Source organism: Taudactylus pleione, unplaced genomic scaffold (assembly GCF_031769625.1).
Source record: "Taudactylus pleione unplaced genomic scaffold, aTauple2 ptg000662l, whole genome shotgun sequence".
In the NCBI taxonomy this organism is placed as follows: Eukaryota; Metazoa; Chordata; class Amphibia; order Anura; family Myobatrachidae; genus Taudactylus; species Taudactylus pleione.
The window spans coordinates 1,569,575-1,587,352 of NW_028285064.1; the positions used below are offsets into that span (position 1 = coordinate 1,569,575).

General features: G+C 45.5%; 1 protein-coding gene across 4 annotated transcripts in view; it reads right to left on the minus strand.

Annotated features, from left to right (window-relative positions):
- CCDC17 (coiled-coil domain containing 17) overlaps positions 1-17,778 on the minus strand; it is an 80,284-nt gene that overhangs the window by 15,104 nt on the left and 47,402 nt on the right. For all 4 annotated transcript variants that reach the window (XM_088455615.1, XM_088455614.1, XM_088455613.1 and 1 more), the window contains exons 20-26: positions 17,420-17,560; positions 16,376-16,533; positions 13,100-13,220; positions 9,944-10,060; positions 8,589-8,686; positions 8,017-8,199; positions 7,634-7,814 (exon numbers count right to left, since the gene is read on the minus strand). In XM_088455615.1, the coding sequence (XP_088311741.1) occupies positions 7,634-7,814; positions 8,017-8,199; positions 8,589-8,686; positions 9,944-10,060; positions 13,100-13,220; positions 16,376-16,533; positions 17,420-17,560 (999 nt within the window). The remainder of the gene's footprint in view (positions 1-7,633; positions 7,815-8,016; positions 8,200-8,588; positions 8,687-9,943; positions 10,061-13,099; positions 13,221-16,375; positions 16,534-17,419; positions 17,561-17,778) is intronic.

Here is a 17,778-nt window from a genome sequence, read left to right on the forward strand (position 1 = left end):
TTCTGTGAGGGTATAAATGTGTGTGTTGTGACCCCAGTCTGGAGTCTTCATGCTGAATGCTGATTGACGGAGGTTTCTTGCTGATGCCGGTATCTGGTCCAGAGCGCGTGCGTATGTATAACTGTATCTTGGGTCTGTATAATTCTTTGCGCTAAATTGCACTTAGATCACAGCGTGTAACTGACTGCACTTTTACTTGAATAATACTTTGTGCTTTGTAAACACATGTTCAAGGTCTAAAGTCTTTATTTTACTGTATGACTGCGTACGCAAACAGCGTCAATCTTAGAGGTTTATAGGCAGGTTTTAGAAGGTATAGGTAGGAGCGTATAGAGGTTCAAATTTAGATTCCTTAGTTGGGGGCTCGTAGTGTGAGGTCACTTACCTACTCACACGATATACATACAGTTATCGATATCTCACCAAAGGGTGTAGTGGCCACACGCAGGGTTTACCTGCAACCACTCGGTGCTGAGAGATCGCATTTTTGCACGCGTAATAGAGACGCACTTTTGCGTACGCAGCTAACGTTAAGTCATACGGATGTGTGGTAGTTGCATTATTGTGTATGCGACTAGTCGCACAATAGCGTATACGTACTTCCGGTTGTGCTGCCACGTGTTTAAACAAAGCCGTTGAGGTTTACATTCTTTTCAATCATTGCCAATAACTGGGTTAACGTGTATTTTTCTGCGCAGGGAAAAAGTGTGTAACTGTGAGTACTTGTTTAGGGCGTAACACGGGACCTAAATGTTAAGTGCATCGTAAGACCCTTAAGTGCTAGGCGCAGGAGTTGGCCTAGTGACTTGGTAGCAGCTTACCGTTTACTTTACACAAGGCAGGTGTATGGGTTGTTATTTTTGTTAGGGTTCGGCTCCCAGTGTGATTATAGCGTTCAGTAATCAATGTGTGTGATCTGTTAGGCTTATTTGAACACTATAATTGAACCGCATAATTTTGGTTAGATTATGATTGTGAGCCGGTGAGAGGGTGGACGAAATCAACTGGAAAACAAAGGGTACTTTGCTGCCCCCTAGCGGTTGAAACGTAGTCAAAAAGGGATTTTCTGTGTGGGAGCAGCTTTTCTCTCATAGGTGAGTGAAGGCGTCTAGAAGTCCTTCATAGGGTTCGTGGATACACCCTTTTTCAAAGGCGTCCACAGGTAAGTGAAAGTATCTTGATTGTCTGTCACCAGTTTAAAATTTTATTGAAAAACGTAGGAGTTGTCCCAAGATGGGAGCCACGCAAGCAGTAGAAATGTTAGACAATGATGTGCTGCTAATGGAATCGCCGCTTTGTTCGGCCTGTTGTATTATGCATACTAAGTACGGTGCTTATGCAATAAGGTATTGTGACGTATGGTTTAAAATGACGATGAAGAGTGTTAGACCATTTCCCAGAATTGGTAGTTTTGACAAAGATGTATTGGATAATGTCCGGGATCACATCAGTCTGATGCGCTCTCGAGAGAAAAAGGTGAAATATTATGAATGTTTAAAGTTGTGGCAGCATGAAGGGGATGCGTGGCTTAAAAATGTGCAAGCAATGCAAACTAGCGTTGTGAACGCATTGCCAGAAAATACACCCGCGACGCTAAATTGCAATGCGTGTGAGCCGCAAAATGGTGCGCACGTGCGGCAAGGTAGCGTTGCAGAAGGTATTGCCAGCAGTTCACGCGCACCACCTCCACCTTATGTGGATGGGGGTGCAGGTACAGTTATTGAAAAAACCCATAAAAATGTAACAAGCAATTTGTACCCTCTCTTAAGTAACCATAAAGAAAATGTTTATGATGTGGATGATGAGCCTATTGTCGTGAATGCCGTTTCCCATGCTGTACACATGATAGATGCGGCATCACGACAAGCCCAAGTGGTGCCATCATCTCCATCAGTAACAGCACAGGAAGTGTTAAACTCCTCTGCGCCCGTAGAGGAAGTTGTTAATACTATACGCTGCAGCAACAGACTAAACCCCCAGCCAGGTAACAAGGTCAAAGGTAGCAATGCGGCCGGTCTGCATCCCATCCGGACAATAACTGTTCCGAATGGGAATGCAGATGCGAACGGAGTTGTGCCTACAAGGGAAGTGGTAATGCATTGTCCTTGGACAAGAGCGGAGCTAAATTCCATCATAAATGATTTTCCCGATCCCAAAAAGGAATTAGCCAAATGTCAAAGATTTTTGACAAATTTGGGTAGTTCTCATGAGCCCACCAATAAAGATTGGCGGGTGGTGTTAAGGGCCTGTCTGCCACGCAATACTGACGTGACAAAGTTTATCACGGATTGTGTACTGGATGGTGACGTTCCCTTAACAGACCAAGTAAACCAAGGTAACATTTCCCGCATTGTAACCCACCTCATGCTCTTTCCTTCCTATCTTCCCCTTCTGTGTCACGCCTGTCTGCCCTCCCCTTTAGAATGTAAGCTCTCATGAGCAGGGACCTCTTCCCTCATGTGCTTCTCTTTACATTTTCTTCTACTCTCTTCTCCCCATTAGGGCAGCTAACACGTCTCTGCCAACTCCCGGCTGCTTATTGTGAGTGCTTTAATCACTATTTCCGCAATGTATATAAATCGTGTCCTTGTCCTGCACTGTAATGTACTGTAAGTTACTTGTTTCTTGTTCACCTATTAGTTCTATGTACTATGTAAGGCGCTGCGGAACACTTGTGGCGCCATATAAATAAAGTATAATAATAATAATAATTGGGTGTATATTTTCCAGTAGTAGTTAACTGGAACAAAATTTTCACCATAAAGCAAAAGAAGAGTGAATCTGCAGAAGATTATTGCGACCGGGCTCTGCAGGCTATCACCCAGTACACTGGGTTAGAGGATATTAAAGATAGCACTCACCACAGGGGAATGATTGTTACCATACTCATGGATGGCCTTAAAGAGAACCTAAAAACCCGGGTTCAGACCTCACAGCCTGGCTGGAGGGGAGTCACAATAGATACCCTCATAGAATCCGCCATAGAACATGATAAAAACATCTCAAAGAATAGAGAGACCCAGAGCGAGAAACTAATGGCTGTCAGTATTCAAGCTCTGGAAGGAATGACGGTAACATCACAGCCAGCAGACATACCTGCACCCACACACTCACCTGAACAGTTATACGCCCTCACTAATCCCACAGCAAACACAGCCCTATCCCACTTATCCTACACAACCACAAGTCCCATACTACCCACAAACTTCATATCTCCCACCTTATCCTTTCCCTCAATATCCTTACCCATACCCACCACCTCTCCCTCCTGCTCAACCCACACAACAATCCTCTTCTTCATCCAATCCACGAACATGTTTTAATTGTAACCAGGCAGGACATGTAAGTAGAAACTGCACGGTAAAAAGGGTAGGACCCCCAAATCAGGGAAAACCTGTATATCCCCATAAGGGATATGCACAGAGACCAGCAAATGTCCAACAGGCACCAGCTCCAATTGTAGCCGTTAATACTTTATTGGAGAGTGGGAGCCAACGCTAGGGGTCAGGTCCTACCTGTAGTGTACAGATAGTCAGGTTAACGGGAGGTACTAGGGAAGAGCCAGTCATGATGGTTGATGTAGCTGGTACTAAATATTCTTTTCTTGTAGACACAGGGGCGACCAGGTCAGTGATAAAATCGTTAATTTACAGGTAACCAACGAGACAGTACCAACAATGGGCGTAACGGGTAAAGTGCAATATTATCCTTTAACAAAATCCACAGAGGTTACTATCGGGCCATTGCATACCAGACATTCTTTCCTTCTGGCTGTAGCAGCTCCTACTAACCTACTGGGCAGAGATTTGTTATGTAAGATGGGATGTGTCATATATTGTACCACTGATGGTGTATTTTTAGATATCCCAGAGAGAGTTGCGCATGAGGTAAGGGATATGTTGGACACTCCCCAAAGGAGTATAAATGCTTATGCAGATCCCACCAAATGCAACCCATTTCACTGTCATTGACCTCTGTTCTGCTTTCTTCTCTGTGCCGCTTCATCCTGACTGTCAGTACCTATTCGCCTTCACATACAGGGGTGTACAGTACACATGGACACGATTGCCCCAAGGTTTCATAGACAGCCCCAGTATCTTCTCCCAGGCCTTGCATGACTGTTTACAATCTTTTCAACCTGCCAATGGATCTGTTCTAATTCAATATGTAGACGATTTATTGCTATGTTCTGATTAGTTTATGTCATGTTTAAATGATACTAAACTTTTGTTGCTTCACCTCTCGCACACAGGACACAAAGTTGCTAAGGACAAACTACAGCCGTGCCAATCCAGAGTAAAATATTTGGGACACTGCCTAACCCAGGGGTTGCGACATCTCACAAATGATAGAATCCAAGCCATACAGAACATGACACTGCCGCAGAACCAGCAGCAAATTCGTACCTTCTTGGGAATGTGTGGATACTGTAGAATGTGGATCCCAGGTATTTCTATTTTGGCCTTGCCATTACAGGAATTAGTCTCTTCCTCAAAGCCCGATCGAGTCATACACACAGAGGAAACAGAGCAGGCTTTCCTTAATCTTAAGGATAGTCCGACAAAAGCACCTGCATTGGGAATACCCGATTATGAAAAACCCTTTGATTTATATTGTACGGAAGCCGATGGTTGTGCTGCAGGTGTCCTCACACAAAAACATGGTGATGCCAGTAGGCCCGTAGCATACTACAGTGCCCAATTGGACACTGTGGCAAGATCACTCCCAATGTGTTTAAGAAGTGTAGCAGCAACGGCTCTATTGGTGAGTAAAAGTGAGGACGTAGTATTGGGTCATGATATGATTGTCTACACTCCCCACGCTGTATCTGCTCCGCTGAACTCTGCCCAAACCAGACATGTTTCTTCAGCTAGGTTTACCAAATGGGAACTAGCTCTAATTGCACTTGCAAACATCACTGTTAAACGTTGCAGCACGCTGAATCCAGCAACGTACTTACCATATGTACAACATGATGTACAAAGGGTGGAAGGAAACGAGTTGCTGGTGGGAAGTGAGTTCAGCGGACATAATGATATACACAAAAGATGGGTTAGAACTGCGCTCTGCTGTATGGGCAGATGGGATGTGAGATGTATTGTTTGTGTCGGGGTGCTGCACCTTCCTAAAAGCAGGAGTACCAGGTCCTGTGTAATGATAGAATGGGGTAGAGGGTGCGGAGGGTGCGCTCGCCCTATGGGTGTAATGCTGGAGTAATAGTGTGTCGTGGTCTTTTGTGTTCAATGTTGTGTGTGGAGTGATGGGGTGTAGGGAGGGAAGGGGGTCTAATGGAATGGAGGTGGTGGGTGAGGAAATGAAGACAGAGGTAGAAATGGGGGCCAAAGGGTTTATTGGAAAAAAAACACAGTACTAATCCTGTTCGGTCCCAGGCACCCAGGTGGGGTGAGCGATCCACTTGGGGGTGTGTGTGGGTGGAGACTGGGGAGGTGAGTGGACCCTTTTAGGGGGCTCCTTTCTGTGCAGTTGAAAAGACCAGCACATTACCCCTGCTGGACCTTTGGTCAACAGTCTTAGGATGTCTCGGGGGGAGGGGAGTGGTGGGTTGGCAGCGGGTCTGGCGGTTGTGGATGTACACCCTGGCGGCGTCCCGCGCAGGGGTATAAGTCTCGGAGTCACTTACCTACCGGTAGGATTTGTTGGTGAAAAGGCTTGGGCTGCTGGTAGCTGGTGTTAGAGTTTCCTTTTGCAGATGCGGTGTTGGATGGCTGCTGCGGTGTCAGCGGTTGGAGGAAGCTCTGTGTGTGGTAGCAGCTTGCTGGTGCATTGTGGGGCTTGGTGCACCGCGTTGCTGGCGTTCTGTTCCCGCTTCCTGGTGGGTGCCTGTTGGTGTGGATCGCTTAGGGATTGCTGCTGGACGAACAGCTGTGAGTGGAGCTGGTGTTGGTTGCTCCCAGGGGGCGGTGCGTGGTCGCCTGGGTCTAGCAGGTGGAGTGGTGATCAAGAGGGGTGCCTGGGACCGAACAGGATTAGTACTGTGTTTTTTTCCAATAAACCCTTTGGCCCCCATTTCTGCCTCTGTCTTCATTTCCTCACCCACCACCTCCATTCCATTAGACCCCCTTCCCTCCCTACACCCCATCACTCCACACACAACATCGAACACAAAAGACCACGACACACTATTACTCCAGTATTACACCCATAGGGCGAGCGCACTCTCCGCACCCTCTACCCCATAATGATATACACGATTGTATGGAATATCTGAATCAGACCTTTACTGCTAGACCTGACATACGTGACACACTTTTAGAGAATGTGGATGTGACCTTTTACATGGATGGGAGTTGTTATGGACAAACAGACACAGGTGAATTATGTACAGGTTATGCTGTTGTAAATGACACAGACATCATAGAAGCTGAACCCCTTGGTCCTCCTCACTCAGCCCAGGTAGCAGAGTTAGTAGCACTAAAAAGAGCGTGTGAATTGGCAGCAGACAAATCTGCTAACATTTACACTGACTCTAGGTACGCGTTCGGAGTCGTGCACGATTTCGGAGCTCTATGGCGTCTGAGAAATTTTATGACAGCAGCAGGCACACCAGTTGCACATTCCAGACACATAAAACAATTACTAAAAGCAATCCAACTGCCCAAAACGGTGGCAGTAATTAAGTGTAAAGCCCATACATGTGAGAGTGACCCGGTGTCACTGGGCAACAACAGAGCCGATGAAGCTGCAAAATGGGCAGCAGGGTTAAAAATGTTTTTACCAACAGAACAAATTATGTCTTTCCAAACAATTGATATGCTGAAATGAATTGAGATGCAAAATTTGTGTTCAATCCAGGAAAAGTCCATCTGGAAGTCTAAGGGATGTGGGCAAGAGTCCTCCGGGCTCTGGAGGGACGGACAAGGTAAGCCAGTAGCCCCCAAAAAAATGTCCAGCCCAGGACCACCCCAGGGCATCACATGAAAAAAGGAAGAAGGGTGACAGTGCAGTGTAAAGTATAGATGTGTAAGACTAATTAATAAGTGTTGAAAAAGCGGTTAAAATATATGTGAAAAATTACATGAAAAAGGACAAACATTAAAAGTGATGTGAAAAGTAACTATGTGTATTAAATGGTGATGCCATGAGGAGGCCCAGCCTTCATGCACCTGAATAATATTGCCAGATTGATTGAGCAGCTGCCATTTTGTGTTAGTTGTTACTTTTATTAGGGGTATTAGTACACAACTATAATGATTCCCTATGTTAGTGCATCATTTTCTGGGGTACAGACTGATTTCCCCAATTCTGACACTACTTTCCGCCTGTTCCACATTCGCCGATTCCCGTTTTCGCCTGCTTAGGAATTGAATAGGGCGAAAAGCGGGGACACGCGCGTAAAGTTTTCACCTCTGAAACAGGCGAAGTAGGCGGAGAGTCGGACAGGTGACACTTTTCCGTCTAATTGAATACAGGCCAATGCTAGAAATACGTTTACATACTTTATTGTGAATTCTGTTGAAGGAAAAATCGTTAGATCACGTGTAAAGTCTTTGTGAATTCCTTTGTGAACGTAACTGAAATAAACTTTAGAAATAACACTGAATATTTCTCCTTGTAGAGTTACAATTGATCATCAGTCCAGACGCTGGACACTTTGTCCCTTCCCTCGTCTCACCTTTATTCCTGACATGGCGTTATACCGTGACACACAGCACAGACGGAAGGGACGGGGGACTTGTTTCATCATCTCCACAAACGTCTCCTGCACCCAACCAGAGAGCTGCTCATCTGAGACCAGTTTCTGTCCAGCGCTGCCAGCCAGCAGAGGAACAACTTCTCTCACCTGGATCATTGACCTGTGCATGAAACAGAGGAAGACTGACCTCAGGAGGCCACTTATTCTATAAGCCTTCCCCCCTCCAACAAGTATACAGAAGGGTGGGTATACATAACATATACTGAGAACATACACAGGTGCAATTGTTTATCAAGGAAAAACAGCTGTGTATTTCAGAACAGTTAGTGGCTATCAGCCAGTGGCAGCTCTGACATCTCTACCTGTTCATCATTGCTCTGTACAGGAGGATTTCCCCCTGGGTGGGCCGAGCCGTATCTGAGAGATAAACTCCCAGCGAGTACTCAGGATGCTGCTTGATGGTCGACAGATCTCCAGCCTGATGTTGGCTGTTACCCTTAGGAGCTTTCATAATCCGTACTAGTAATGTGGCACAGGGCACCATCCTTCACAGGAGAAGAGACACAAAACATGGCGGAAGGGGAGATATTGTCATAAATCAGCGCCATCTCCTGTCATCCAAAGAAACGGCCGTGAATCTGACCAAGTGTATCTTACTTTGTACTTAATCAGTGATTGGGGGACCGTGGCCAATATATATTCAAGTTAATGCTTAAAGGCTTTACCCAGCACCTGCACTGCACTGCCCACATAGATATAGTTACAGGAACTCTACTGTAACAGTTGTACTTTGCTACATTATATCGAAGTATAAAACAGCCCATTCTATAGATTATATCATTATATTTCACTAAGGAGCTTATAATGGGCGTGGTATGTTGGTAGCTGTACTGTAGTTTATTTAGGGCAGGGTTGGCTACAGGCTTATACTCACCATCCTGATGAGGTCAGCGACTCCACGGAGAAGGGCTGATCAGTAGGAGGGGATCTGTGGTACACACGGATTTGGTGAGCCCCTTTATTTAAGGAAACCTGGAAATATAACAACATTTAGGGGTCTATGTACTAAGCCTTGGAAAGACAAAGTGCATGGAGATAAAGTACCAACCAATCAGCTCCTAACTGTCACTTTACAGACTGTGTTTGAAAAATGACAGTTAGGGGCTGGCCCTTTATCGCCCTCCAAGGCTTAGTACATAGGCCCCTTAGTGATGCATAGTACTTGCCGAGTATCAGTGACAAGTTTAATAGCCTGACATCAGAAGAGGGCGCTATTGAGTGGAATTCACACATCATGCTTCCAAGCTGTAGAAGTGTTACGTGCTAAGCTCGTGTAACGAGTAACCACCCATGCCCTTGAGCTAGGGGTGAGTGTAAGAGGAGGCCATGGTGTGTCTGAACACAGAGGCTGTAACGAATGCCAGACCAGCTGGATGGTTCAAGCCATACCTTAAGGGCTGTAAAGTTTCTACAATGACTAGCTCTCCTTATATGCCACCATCAGCTGTACCACCGGTGGCTGTGGCCGCTTTACTAGTGGCGGCTGATAATGCTGCACTGCCTTACAGTAGTCACGCGCACTTTCCCCACCACCAGTTTACAATGGTAATTCCAAAACCGTATGTTTCCAGTGTCACCCACACGTCTAAAGCCCGGTACACACTAGACAATGACTAGTGTGCCCGACATCTTCAAAGACGGAACCCAGCGGGGGAGCAGGCGTTAGCAAGTGCATACACACTTGCCAATGCCGGCAGCGATGGAGCGACGGCGAGGACCATGCTGCATTTCGACAGCATGGCCTCACTAACGATATCCCCCGTCAGACCTGCATATGCACGGCCGCCGTTGGATGCCGTTGACGCTGCGCACTTCCTAGACAATATGCCCGATATGTTGCTCCGATCCGCCGCATCAGACGACATATCGTCTAGTGGGCACATAGCATTAGATTGTAAGCTCATTTGGGCAGGGCCATGTGTCCCTTCTGTTTCATGTCATTGTATGTAATGTGTCACTAGTGGTACGCAGTCTAACATTAATAACCAAGGCCAACATTTTCGGTAACGTTGTAGTAGTGTGTGGTGGTGGCAGGGTCATGATGATGCAAACTGCGTCCACGTCATGTGCAGTGGTTCAGGGGATGGGGAGCGGCGATTGAGGAAGGTGATGGTAAACACAGGCAATCCTTTAGTACTGTAACGTTTAGCAGAAGTAAACCAGTTTTATTAAAACGGAATATGGCAAATGCTCAACTCGCCCAGGTCTATAAAATCAGGATGATCTCACCTGTGCTCCTCCGGAATCCGATCTGGGGGCCCTTTGGGTTCCAGACTCTACAAACAGGTTAACAGCAGCCCAACCAACCAGCGCCAAATCCCTTGTGAATCGGTCAATGGAATACACCTGGGAGAGATGAGACCAGGATATTAATATAGCAAATGAAGCTTCCTCTTTGCGAAAACACTGAGATGATGGCAATTTACAGCCAATATAGCAGATAAATCCCAGTGGATCTATTACAATGTTAGGGAAACGGGGTAAATCTTCCTGCAGTCACTTTTCCTTGTAATGTAAATGCCCAGTGCTACAACTATGTAACCAGGACCCCAAAAATAAATACAAGTGTTAATGCTCAGATTAACTTTAATGATTCAAGATGATAAAAGAGTAAAGTATTTTAGTGAACCTCAGTGTTTTTCTAAAGATAATACTCCTGACCATCTGAGATCAGACAGAGGACAGGAACCTTCAAGTGAAACGTCATTGGTCACACACAGGTCTGTGTCACAATCAAGGGATTTTAAAATTAATTTGCCATATCATTCTGTTCAGATTACAGAGTGAGGCCACTGAACAATGTTAAAAGATCGCTGAACTCAAAAATGAACATATTCAGATATGAAGCTAAAATACTCTAAAGGACAGTGGACCTCATTCAGAGTCGATCGCTTGCTGCAAGCGATCGCTCTGAATGAGGGCGGCCACCTACTTTTTTAAGTGCCGCCTTCTGGTCGATCGCTAGGCTGTGGGTTACCACCCACAGCTCTAGCGACCGACCAGGGTGATGGTCGCGATGGTCATCACCATCGCGACCATCGGGGCTTACGACCAGACCCTAAGGGAACTTCCTGCTCTGTTTGAGCAGGAAGTTCCCCACTGACATCATCAATGATGTCAGTGGAGCCGCCCCCAAACAGCAAGCGTTCCGACTGGAACTCCTCCGATTGGCCGGGCAGGCCCCCGGCCCGCCCAGCAAACGGGGCGAACTGTCACTCAACATCGACAGCTCGCCCCGTCTGCTACGAGACCCCTAGTGACGGAGCGCCCGTCGCTAGCCGGGTCTCGCGCATGCGCACGACGGAGCCGGCTCCGTCGTGCGCATGCTCTGTGGGGACCATCGACCCGGTTGCGAGCGCATCGGCGCTTGCGACCGGGTCTGAATGAGACCCAGTGTTCTGATGGGATGAGAAACAGGTCACAGAGCTGAGAATGCAGTAACCTTTTTTTACTCTGACCTCACTGGCCCCACCCCCTGTGTATGAACCAACCAATCCACACAGTGCAGTCTGCACATCAAGTCTGCAAAGCTGTTAGTCACTCTATATCTGCTGTATTAAGCCTCTCTTCTAACTACTGCTGCAGAGATAGAGAGTATGGTGGACTTATATAGATAACTATAAGCCTTCCTGTTATTTTCTATTATTTCATATAATAATGTAAAATAGTGCCTTTATTTGCCCTTTAAATGATGACAACTTCCAATTAACAACAGCCCAAATAATTTCAGACATTTAAAAAAAATATATATTTAAATATTAAAAGAACATTTTGCAATCTCAGTAGAATCTTAGGGGCATATTCAATTACAGACGAAAAGTCCGAGGACGGACTTTTTGCCATCATCGCTACTTTTTCTGGGGATAAAGTATCGGGCGCGTGCCCGCTTATCCCCGTATTCAAGTAGGAATCTGCGGAATCGGGACCCTGTGGAAAGGTAAGTAGCGAAACTCCTGTCAATTTTCGTGAAATCATTCTGTCACCCCCCCCTCCCCCCAAATTTGGTCTGACATGGGGGATCACTATGGGATCCATCGAATTGGCCAGCTAAAGGTATTAGGGCTTTTTAAACGGTGTCGGCAGGTGTTTTTTTGCGTACTTAAATAGGTGGTGAAGAATAGCATTTAGCAGGTTTTTTTTTTTAAATTAACTACTCCCATCAAATTTGGGGTACATGAAAATGGGTGCAAGCATATTTTAAAGTCCCAAAAGTAATTTTTTTAAATTCTTTAAAAATGCACCTGCCGCAACCACCCGCAATGAAGAAAACACCTGCCGCATAGTTGGGGACCCCCCCCTGAGTCTAATTTGCTAGTTTTTAATTGTGTCCCCCCAACATTTTTTTTTTCGCCCCCAAAATGAAAGTACATTTTTTTGGTGTCCTAAGGACTTTTTTTTTATTTTTTTTTGACACAGATTAAATTAAGGGGACATGCTAAAGGCTGCAGGCTATTTTTGTTTATTCTGCACCCCTAGTGAAACAGGTGCAAATTACGTAATCGGCGATATATTATCGCTGATAACGGGTTTTCGCAGCCTAATTTGAATGCGGCCCTATATTAAGGACATTCTAAAGGTTGCAGGCTATTTATTTTTATTCTGCACCCCTAAACCCCAATTCTGCACTTTTTTCCGGCATGTATTACCATGCAATTGAATATGGGGATGAGTGAAACAGGCGAAAATAACGTCATCGGCGATAAATTATCGCCAATAACGGGTTTTCGCAGCCTAATTGAATATGGCCCTTAATAGCCAAACACAATACAGAACCCACAGCCAATGAAATGATTGATATATTTCTTTTACAGGTTTATGTTGCCACAAAAAGTGGAATAACCAGCTGAACAGGTGAAAAACAAACATCAGAATGTATCAGAGACTGCAGTTATATGGCGGTTACTTACCCAATGAGTCACACATTTCATGCACATGCTACATGTATGTGACATGTCTGACACTGGGTGCCAGGTATACAGTACATGCCCCATTAGTTATAGGGGGCCACACTCTCATTGTTACTTGAGGGGATCGGGGGCCAAAGTCACTGGGTTGTTGTTTTTTTACCATTATATAAATATATTTTTGATAAGATCTGGAAACCATAATTGTAGGAGACATGGAGAGGGGTGGTGCGAATTACTCAACACACAGACAAAACGCATTCATTCAATGCCCTGATGCCTCAATAGCATATGCTGAATGCAGACAGGATGCCTCCGAACATTCTGCAACACAATTGTACAGCGTGTGCATTTCATATGTGCTGTAAATGGCTGATATATCAAATAATTAACACTGTAACGCAAACCATTAAAATCAGGATTTCAAACTGTTCCCAAAATACAAAACGCGCTGAGGCTCCTGGTGCTGCGCTGTGCCTACCTTCAGTAGCAGAGTGGAGGTGGGTGGTAGGCTGGGGACATTGATCTGTACGGAGTAGTTGTAGAAGGGATTGAATATGTCGCTGTCTAAATCTATCCCGGTGCAGATGTCAGGTCCAGTTCTGGCGAAACAAAAACAAACCGCGACATGACACTTGTCCAGTGGAGGAGGGGTCAGAATGCTGCACTACACCGTTCCATGATGTAAGAGCCATTAGTGCTCTGCACAGAGTGCCTGATTCAGCTTGGGTCACAGGTCTGCGTTCGCACGCACCCGGTCGATGTTTGCGTTCTGCGCATGCACCTCAGTGCGCGTTCGCAAACCAGCCGTTGCGATCGCAAATGCAGCAGATATACGCAGAGACACAAGGAAATGAGTGACGGAAAGTGGCATTTGGGGGTGGAGGTCAAAGGAACGCAGGTGTGCCTGTGCGTGTGAACGCCGTTACAGGGGTGAGCATAATTAAGCCCCAGCGACGGCATACACAGACAGAGCTCTACATGGCGACAGGAAGCTTCACAGGTTCTGGGGCAGGACAAGCTCAACCACAACTCTGTGTATGGGTCCGATGTTACCGATGTTTTTGATGACTTGCAGATGTATGTAATGGGAAGTGGGCGGCTTTATAAGCTGGGGGGCGTCTTGGTATAGTGCTGCGATCGCATTCATTTGCATATGTTTGCAGCGAGCGATTGCAGACTTGCGATCCCTGCTGAATGAGGCCCATAGTTCGTTCCTACATGTAGCAAGCCGAGGTGGAAGCTGCTGTGAATACTAGCACCCCCTCCCCCCCATCGGTCGCCATAGCAAGTTGCAACCTGTAGCAGGCACAATCGCTGGGGGGGCCTGGGGCAAAAGGGTGAATGGTGGGGGAGCATACGTTACAAGGAGAGAGTGGTGAGGACATATGTAACTCCTCACTCTCTTCTTGTTGCATATGGTTCCCCACTATTTATACTTTATCACATATGGTTGAATGGAATACATGTGTCCGGCGGTTCAAATCCCGACATCGGCAGGCCGACATGGCTGAAAATTCCGATCGTTCCCCAGGTAAGTATCAACTAAACTAAACTAATCTAACCTAACCCCCCTAACCCTAACCCTCCTTAGGGGTGCCTAACCCTAACCTTCCCCCCAATGCCTAACCCTAATCCCCCCTCTAAGTGCCTAAACCTAACCCCCCCTTCCCCACAGCCTAAACCTAAGTATTAAGGTGTCCTTTCATTGTGATGGAGACCGAAGGGGAAATGTATCAATCTTTCTAAAGAACATAGCAACCAATCAGTCTTTAGCTATCATTTATCAAGTACGTTCTATAAAATGATAGGTAGAATCTGATTGGTTGCTATGGCCAACTTCTCCATCTGTCCTCTTTGGAAGGTTTGATAAATCTCCATCCTGTTCTCCATGTATGTATCAATCAACTGACTGTGCTGTCTCCAGGGTGACTCTATCCACCGTCCACTGCTTGACTTCAGAAAGGCAGGGACTGCTCGTTTAAACTTATCTTATGTTGGTCCTACAAAACCCACACCCTCCAAGCCAGTGGTCTAGAGAAAGATTTTTTTCCTGTTCCAAAACACCAAATAGGAGACTTCAGTGGCCTTCATAAATGGTAACTGCCAGTCTCTATAGAATATCTCAAGTGCGTTGACGGGTGTGTACCCCAATATGTCTGTGAATGACGTAGTTCACAGACATATCGCATCTGCTGTGCAGATATATCGGTGCATCTAGCTTTGTGTATGGGCAATTCACCGCCTGCCCATACACTTACTGAAGGGACCCGGCGTTGATTGACATCTCAACTGGGTGGGTAAATTCAAATGCCCGCCCAGTTGTGAGGACAGCATAGACACCTCGGCGGAACGATTGGTAAGTGTGTATGCATTTACCAGTCGTAAGACAGACCTGTCAGCCAAGTGTGTACCCAGCTGAAGTTTCTGTATGATTCAGGCTAAATGACAAAGGGGGTCAGTAGGTTATGTATCACCTCTTCATAACCCAGTCTTTCCTGTTGTGTCTGTCCATGCTCCTCACTTCTAGCAACCTCTTAGATAATCATATGCATTAGCATCAGTGTCTCAGCAACAATCAGTTCTATCTCCAGCAACTTCAGTCATCGTTACATGATTTTGTCCACCAAATCTGAGGCAGTTTGGGTGGGAGGCACGAGGTGTTGCTCAGTGGAGGCATTTCCACAGACAGAGTTAGGTAACCTCAGACACTACTCTCTTTAGTAGCGGCAGAACGGAGGTGTAAATAAAATCCATCCAAGTAAAAAGCATAATAAATAGACAAAATACGTGGAAACATTATTTTGGTTTCTCTATATAATCAGCCATTGTAAAACACTGACTTGTTTCTGTCATTTTCTGATGCTTAAAATATTAATAAATATGATCTTTATAAAGACGAATTCACAAAATCTATTGTTTGTTTAGTCACGTTTTACTAATCACTTTGTAAGGCTGCTGTTTAAAAGCATTGTTAAAGCCACAAAATATATGCTCATCTGTTTTGTTCATCTGTTGTAAATCAGACAATGGGCCTGATTCAGACCCACTCGCGAACGGCTGTCCGCTCGCAAGTGGGTCGATGTTATGCACTGAGCATGCGCACGACGGAGGGAGCTCCGTCGTGCGCATGCGCCAGACGCGACGAGCGAAGGAAAGTCCTTCGCTCGTTGTGTCCGATCAAAGGGGGCGTGCTGTCAATGTTGAATGACAGCACGCCCCCTTTGGTGGGCGTGCCGGGGGCGTGCCTCCCTGACGGGGGCGTTCCCACGGGAACGCCTCCCGTCAGAAGCCGGCCCACTGACATCACTAGTGATGTCAGTGGGAGTGATTTTGGCTCTGATAGAGCCAAAATCACTCCGGAGCTTGCGGTTGAAAACCTCAACCGCAGGCTCCGGCTCGCAATTTCGATGGTCGCGATGGTCTCGACCATCGCGGCCATCAAAAAGCACGCTCGTATAGCCTGTGGGTGGTGACCCACAGCTATACGAGCGTCCAGGAGGACGCTCCATGAAAATGGAGCCCGGCCCTCATTCAGAGTGTGCGCTCTGCTCAGTGTACGGCTCTGAATGAGGGCCAATGTTTAAATAATAATTTAAAAGCTATTTAATATCACTTGTGTAATTTTAGACGAAGATACAATGAATCTGCGCTTTCATTTCACTGACAGTTTTACTTAGATATTTCTCTTGATAAAGTTCACGTTGAGGTAAAAGCATTAAACAATGAACCCCCCGATATTAGTTATTCTCCTTACTGGTCGTAGTCTTTGTCGAATATTCTCCCGGTCACACGAGTGACAGTGACTGCATCAGGCAGAAACCGTGCGCCATCGATGAAGAGCGTAATACTGTCATTAGAGGAGGAGTAAGGCTCTGTAAGGGGTTTCCTTCGGGAGCGTGGGATATACACACCCTATACAAGGGAAACAATGTTCTAGATTATTCCTGGCTGCAAGTGTCGACAACGTGATAAAATCAGATGCTATTTACATTATGATTCTGTATATATTATAGGTTATTATTACGTAGTACAATATAAGCTGTGGGAAAAAAAAAATCTATGGTGGATCACAGCTATGATATATCGTGGACAGCCCTGATATATTCTTGATAAAATGTATTTACGAAGTTTGTAAAGAAGAATAACATGAAATTATGACACAATTAAATGAACGTATATGAAACGCAATATTATGATCCGTTTCATAGATGAAAGACGGATGACCCAAAGAACTTGCAGTCAATAATACAAATTGGCTTCAATTTAGGACCAAGACCATCCAGACAGGTGTGTGTAAAAAGGTTATCATAACTAAAGATATTTCAGATAAAGATCTGCTCCTGAGAAGAAGGGGTGGGGGAAGATATTTTCCTACACACACCAAACTTCCTGTCAGTAATCTCACGGAAGGGTAGGCAGTTATTATGCCGACATTCAGAGTCAACATGGAGAAAATGTTGACAGTGAGAATGACGACATAAACAATATTGACATTACAGGGTTAGTGTTAGGCTGCCGTTAGGGTAGGGCTGGGGCTCTAACAATAGAAGAACGTTGTACCGACATGCCGACTGATGACATGCACTATGTCGACATACTGACCACACCCCATGTAAGGACGTTTTCAGCCACCGTTTGCAGAATACTGCTGATAACGAGAACAATAGTGCTTATATTACATCACAGTAAATGTAATTTCAATGTGAAACATCTCCGTTCCTTTGATGGCATTGGGGCTTATGTTTTATCACCAATGTTACGTTACAACCCTCATATCATCACACTGTACAGCAGTTACCTCTGGAGCCACTTTGCTGTCACTGTCTATGTTTGGAGACTCAGGACGGAACGGGAAATCAGGTCTGGTTGAACTAAATACACAAAAACGAACTCTGGCGCTTCCGTACGGCTCAAACAGCTCCCCAAATCTGTCCGGATGCTAAACATAAGGAAAAATGACATTATAAAACTGCGAAGTGTTTAATAGGATAAATGAGAAGCAAGAGAACATTACACATCACGTACATGACATGGAATATATTACATGTATGGTAAACCCAAGGTTTTATTCTATGTACAGTTTTGAATAAATATAGAACATTGCTCTGTTTCCAGTGTCTGTCACATAACGATATGTGTAGGGGGCTGTCCTGAAGA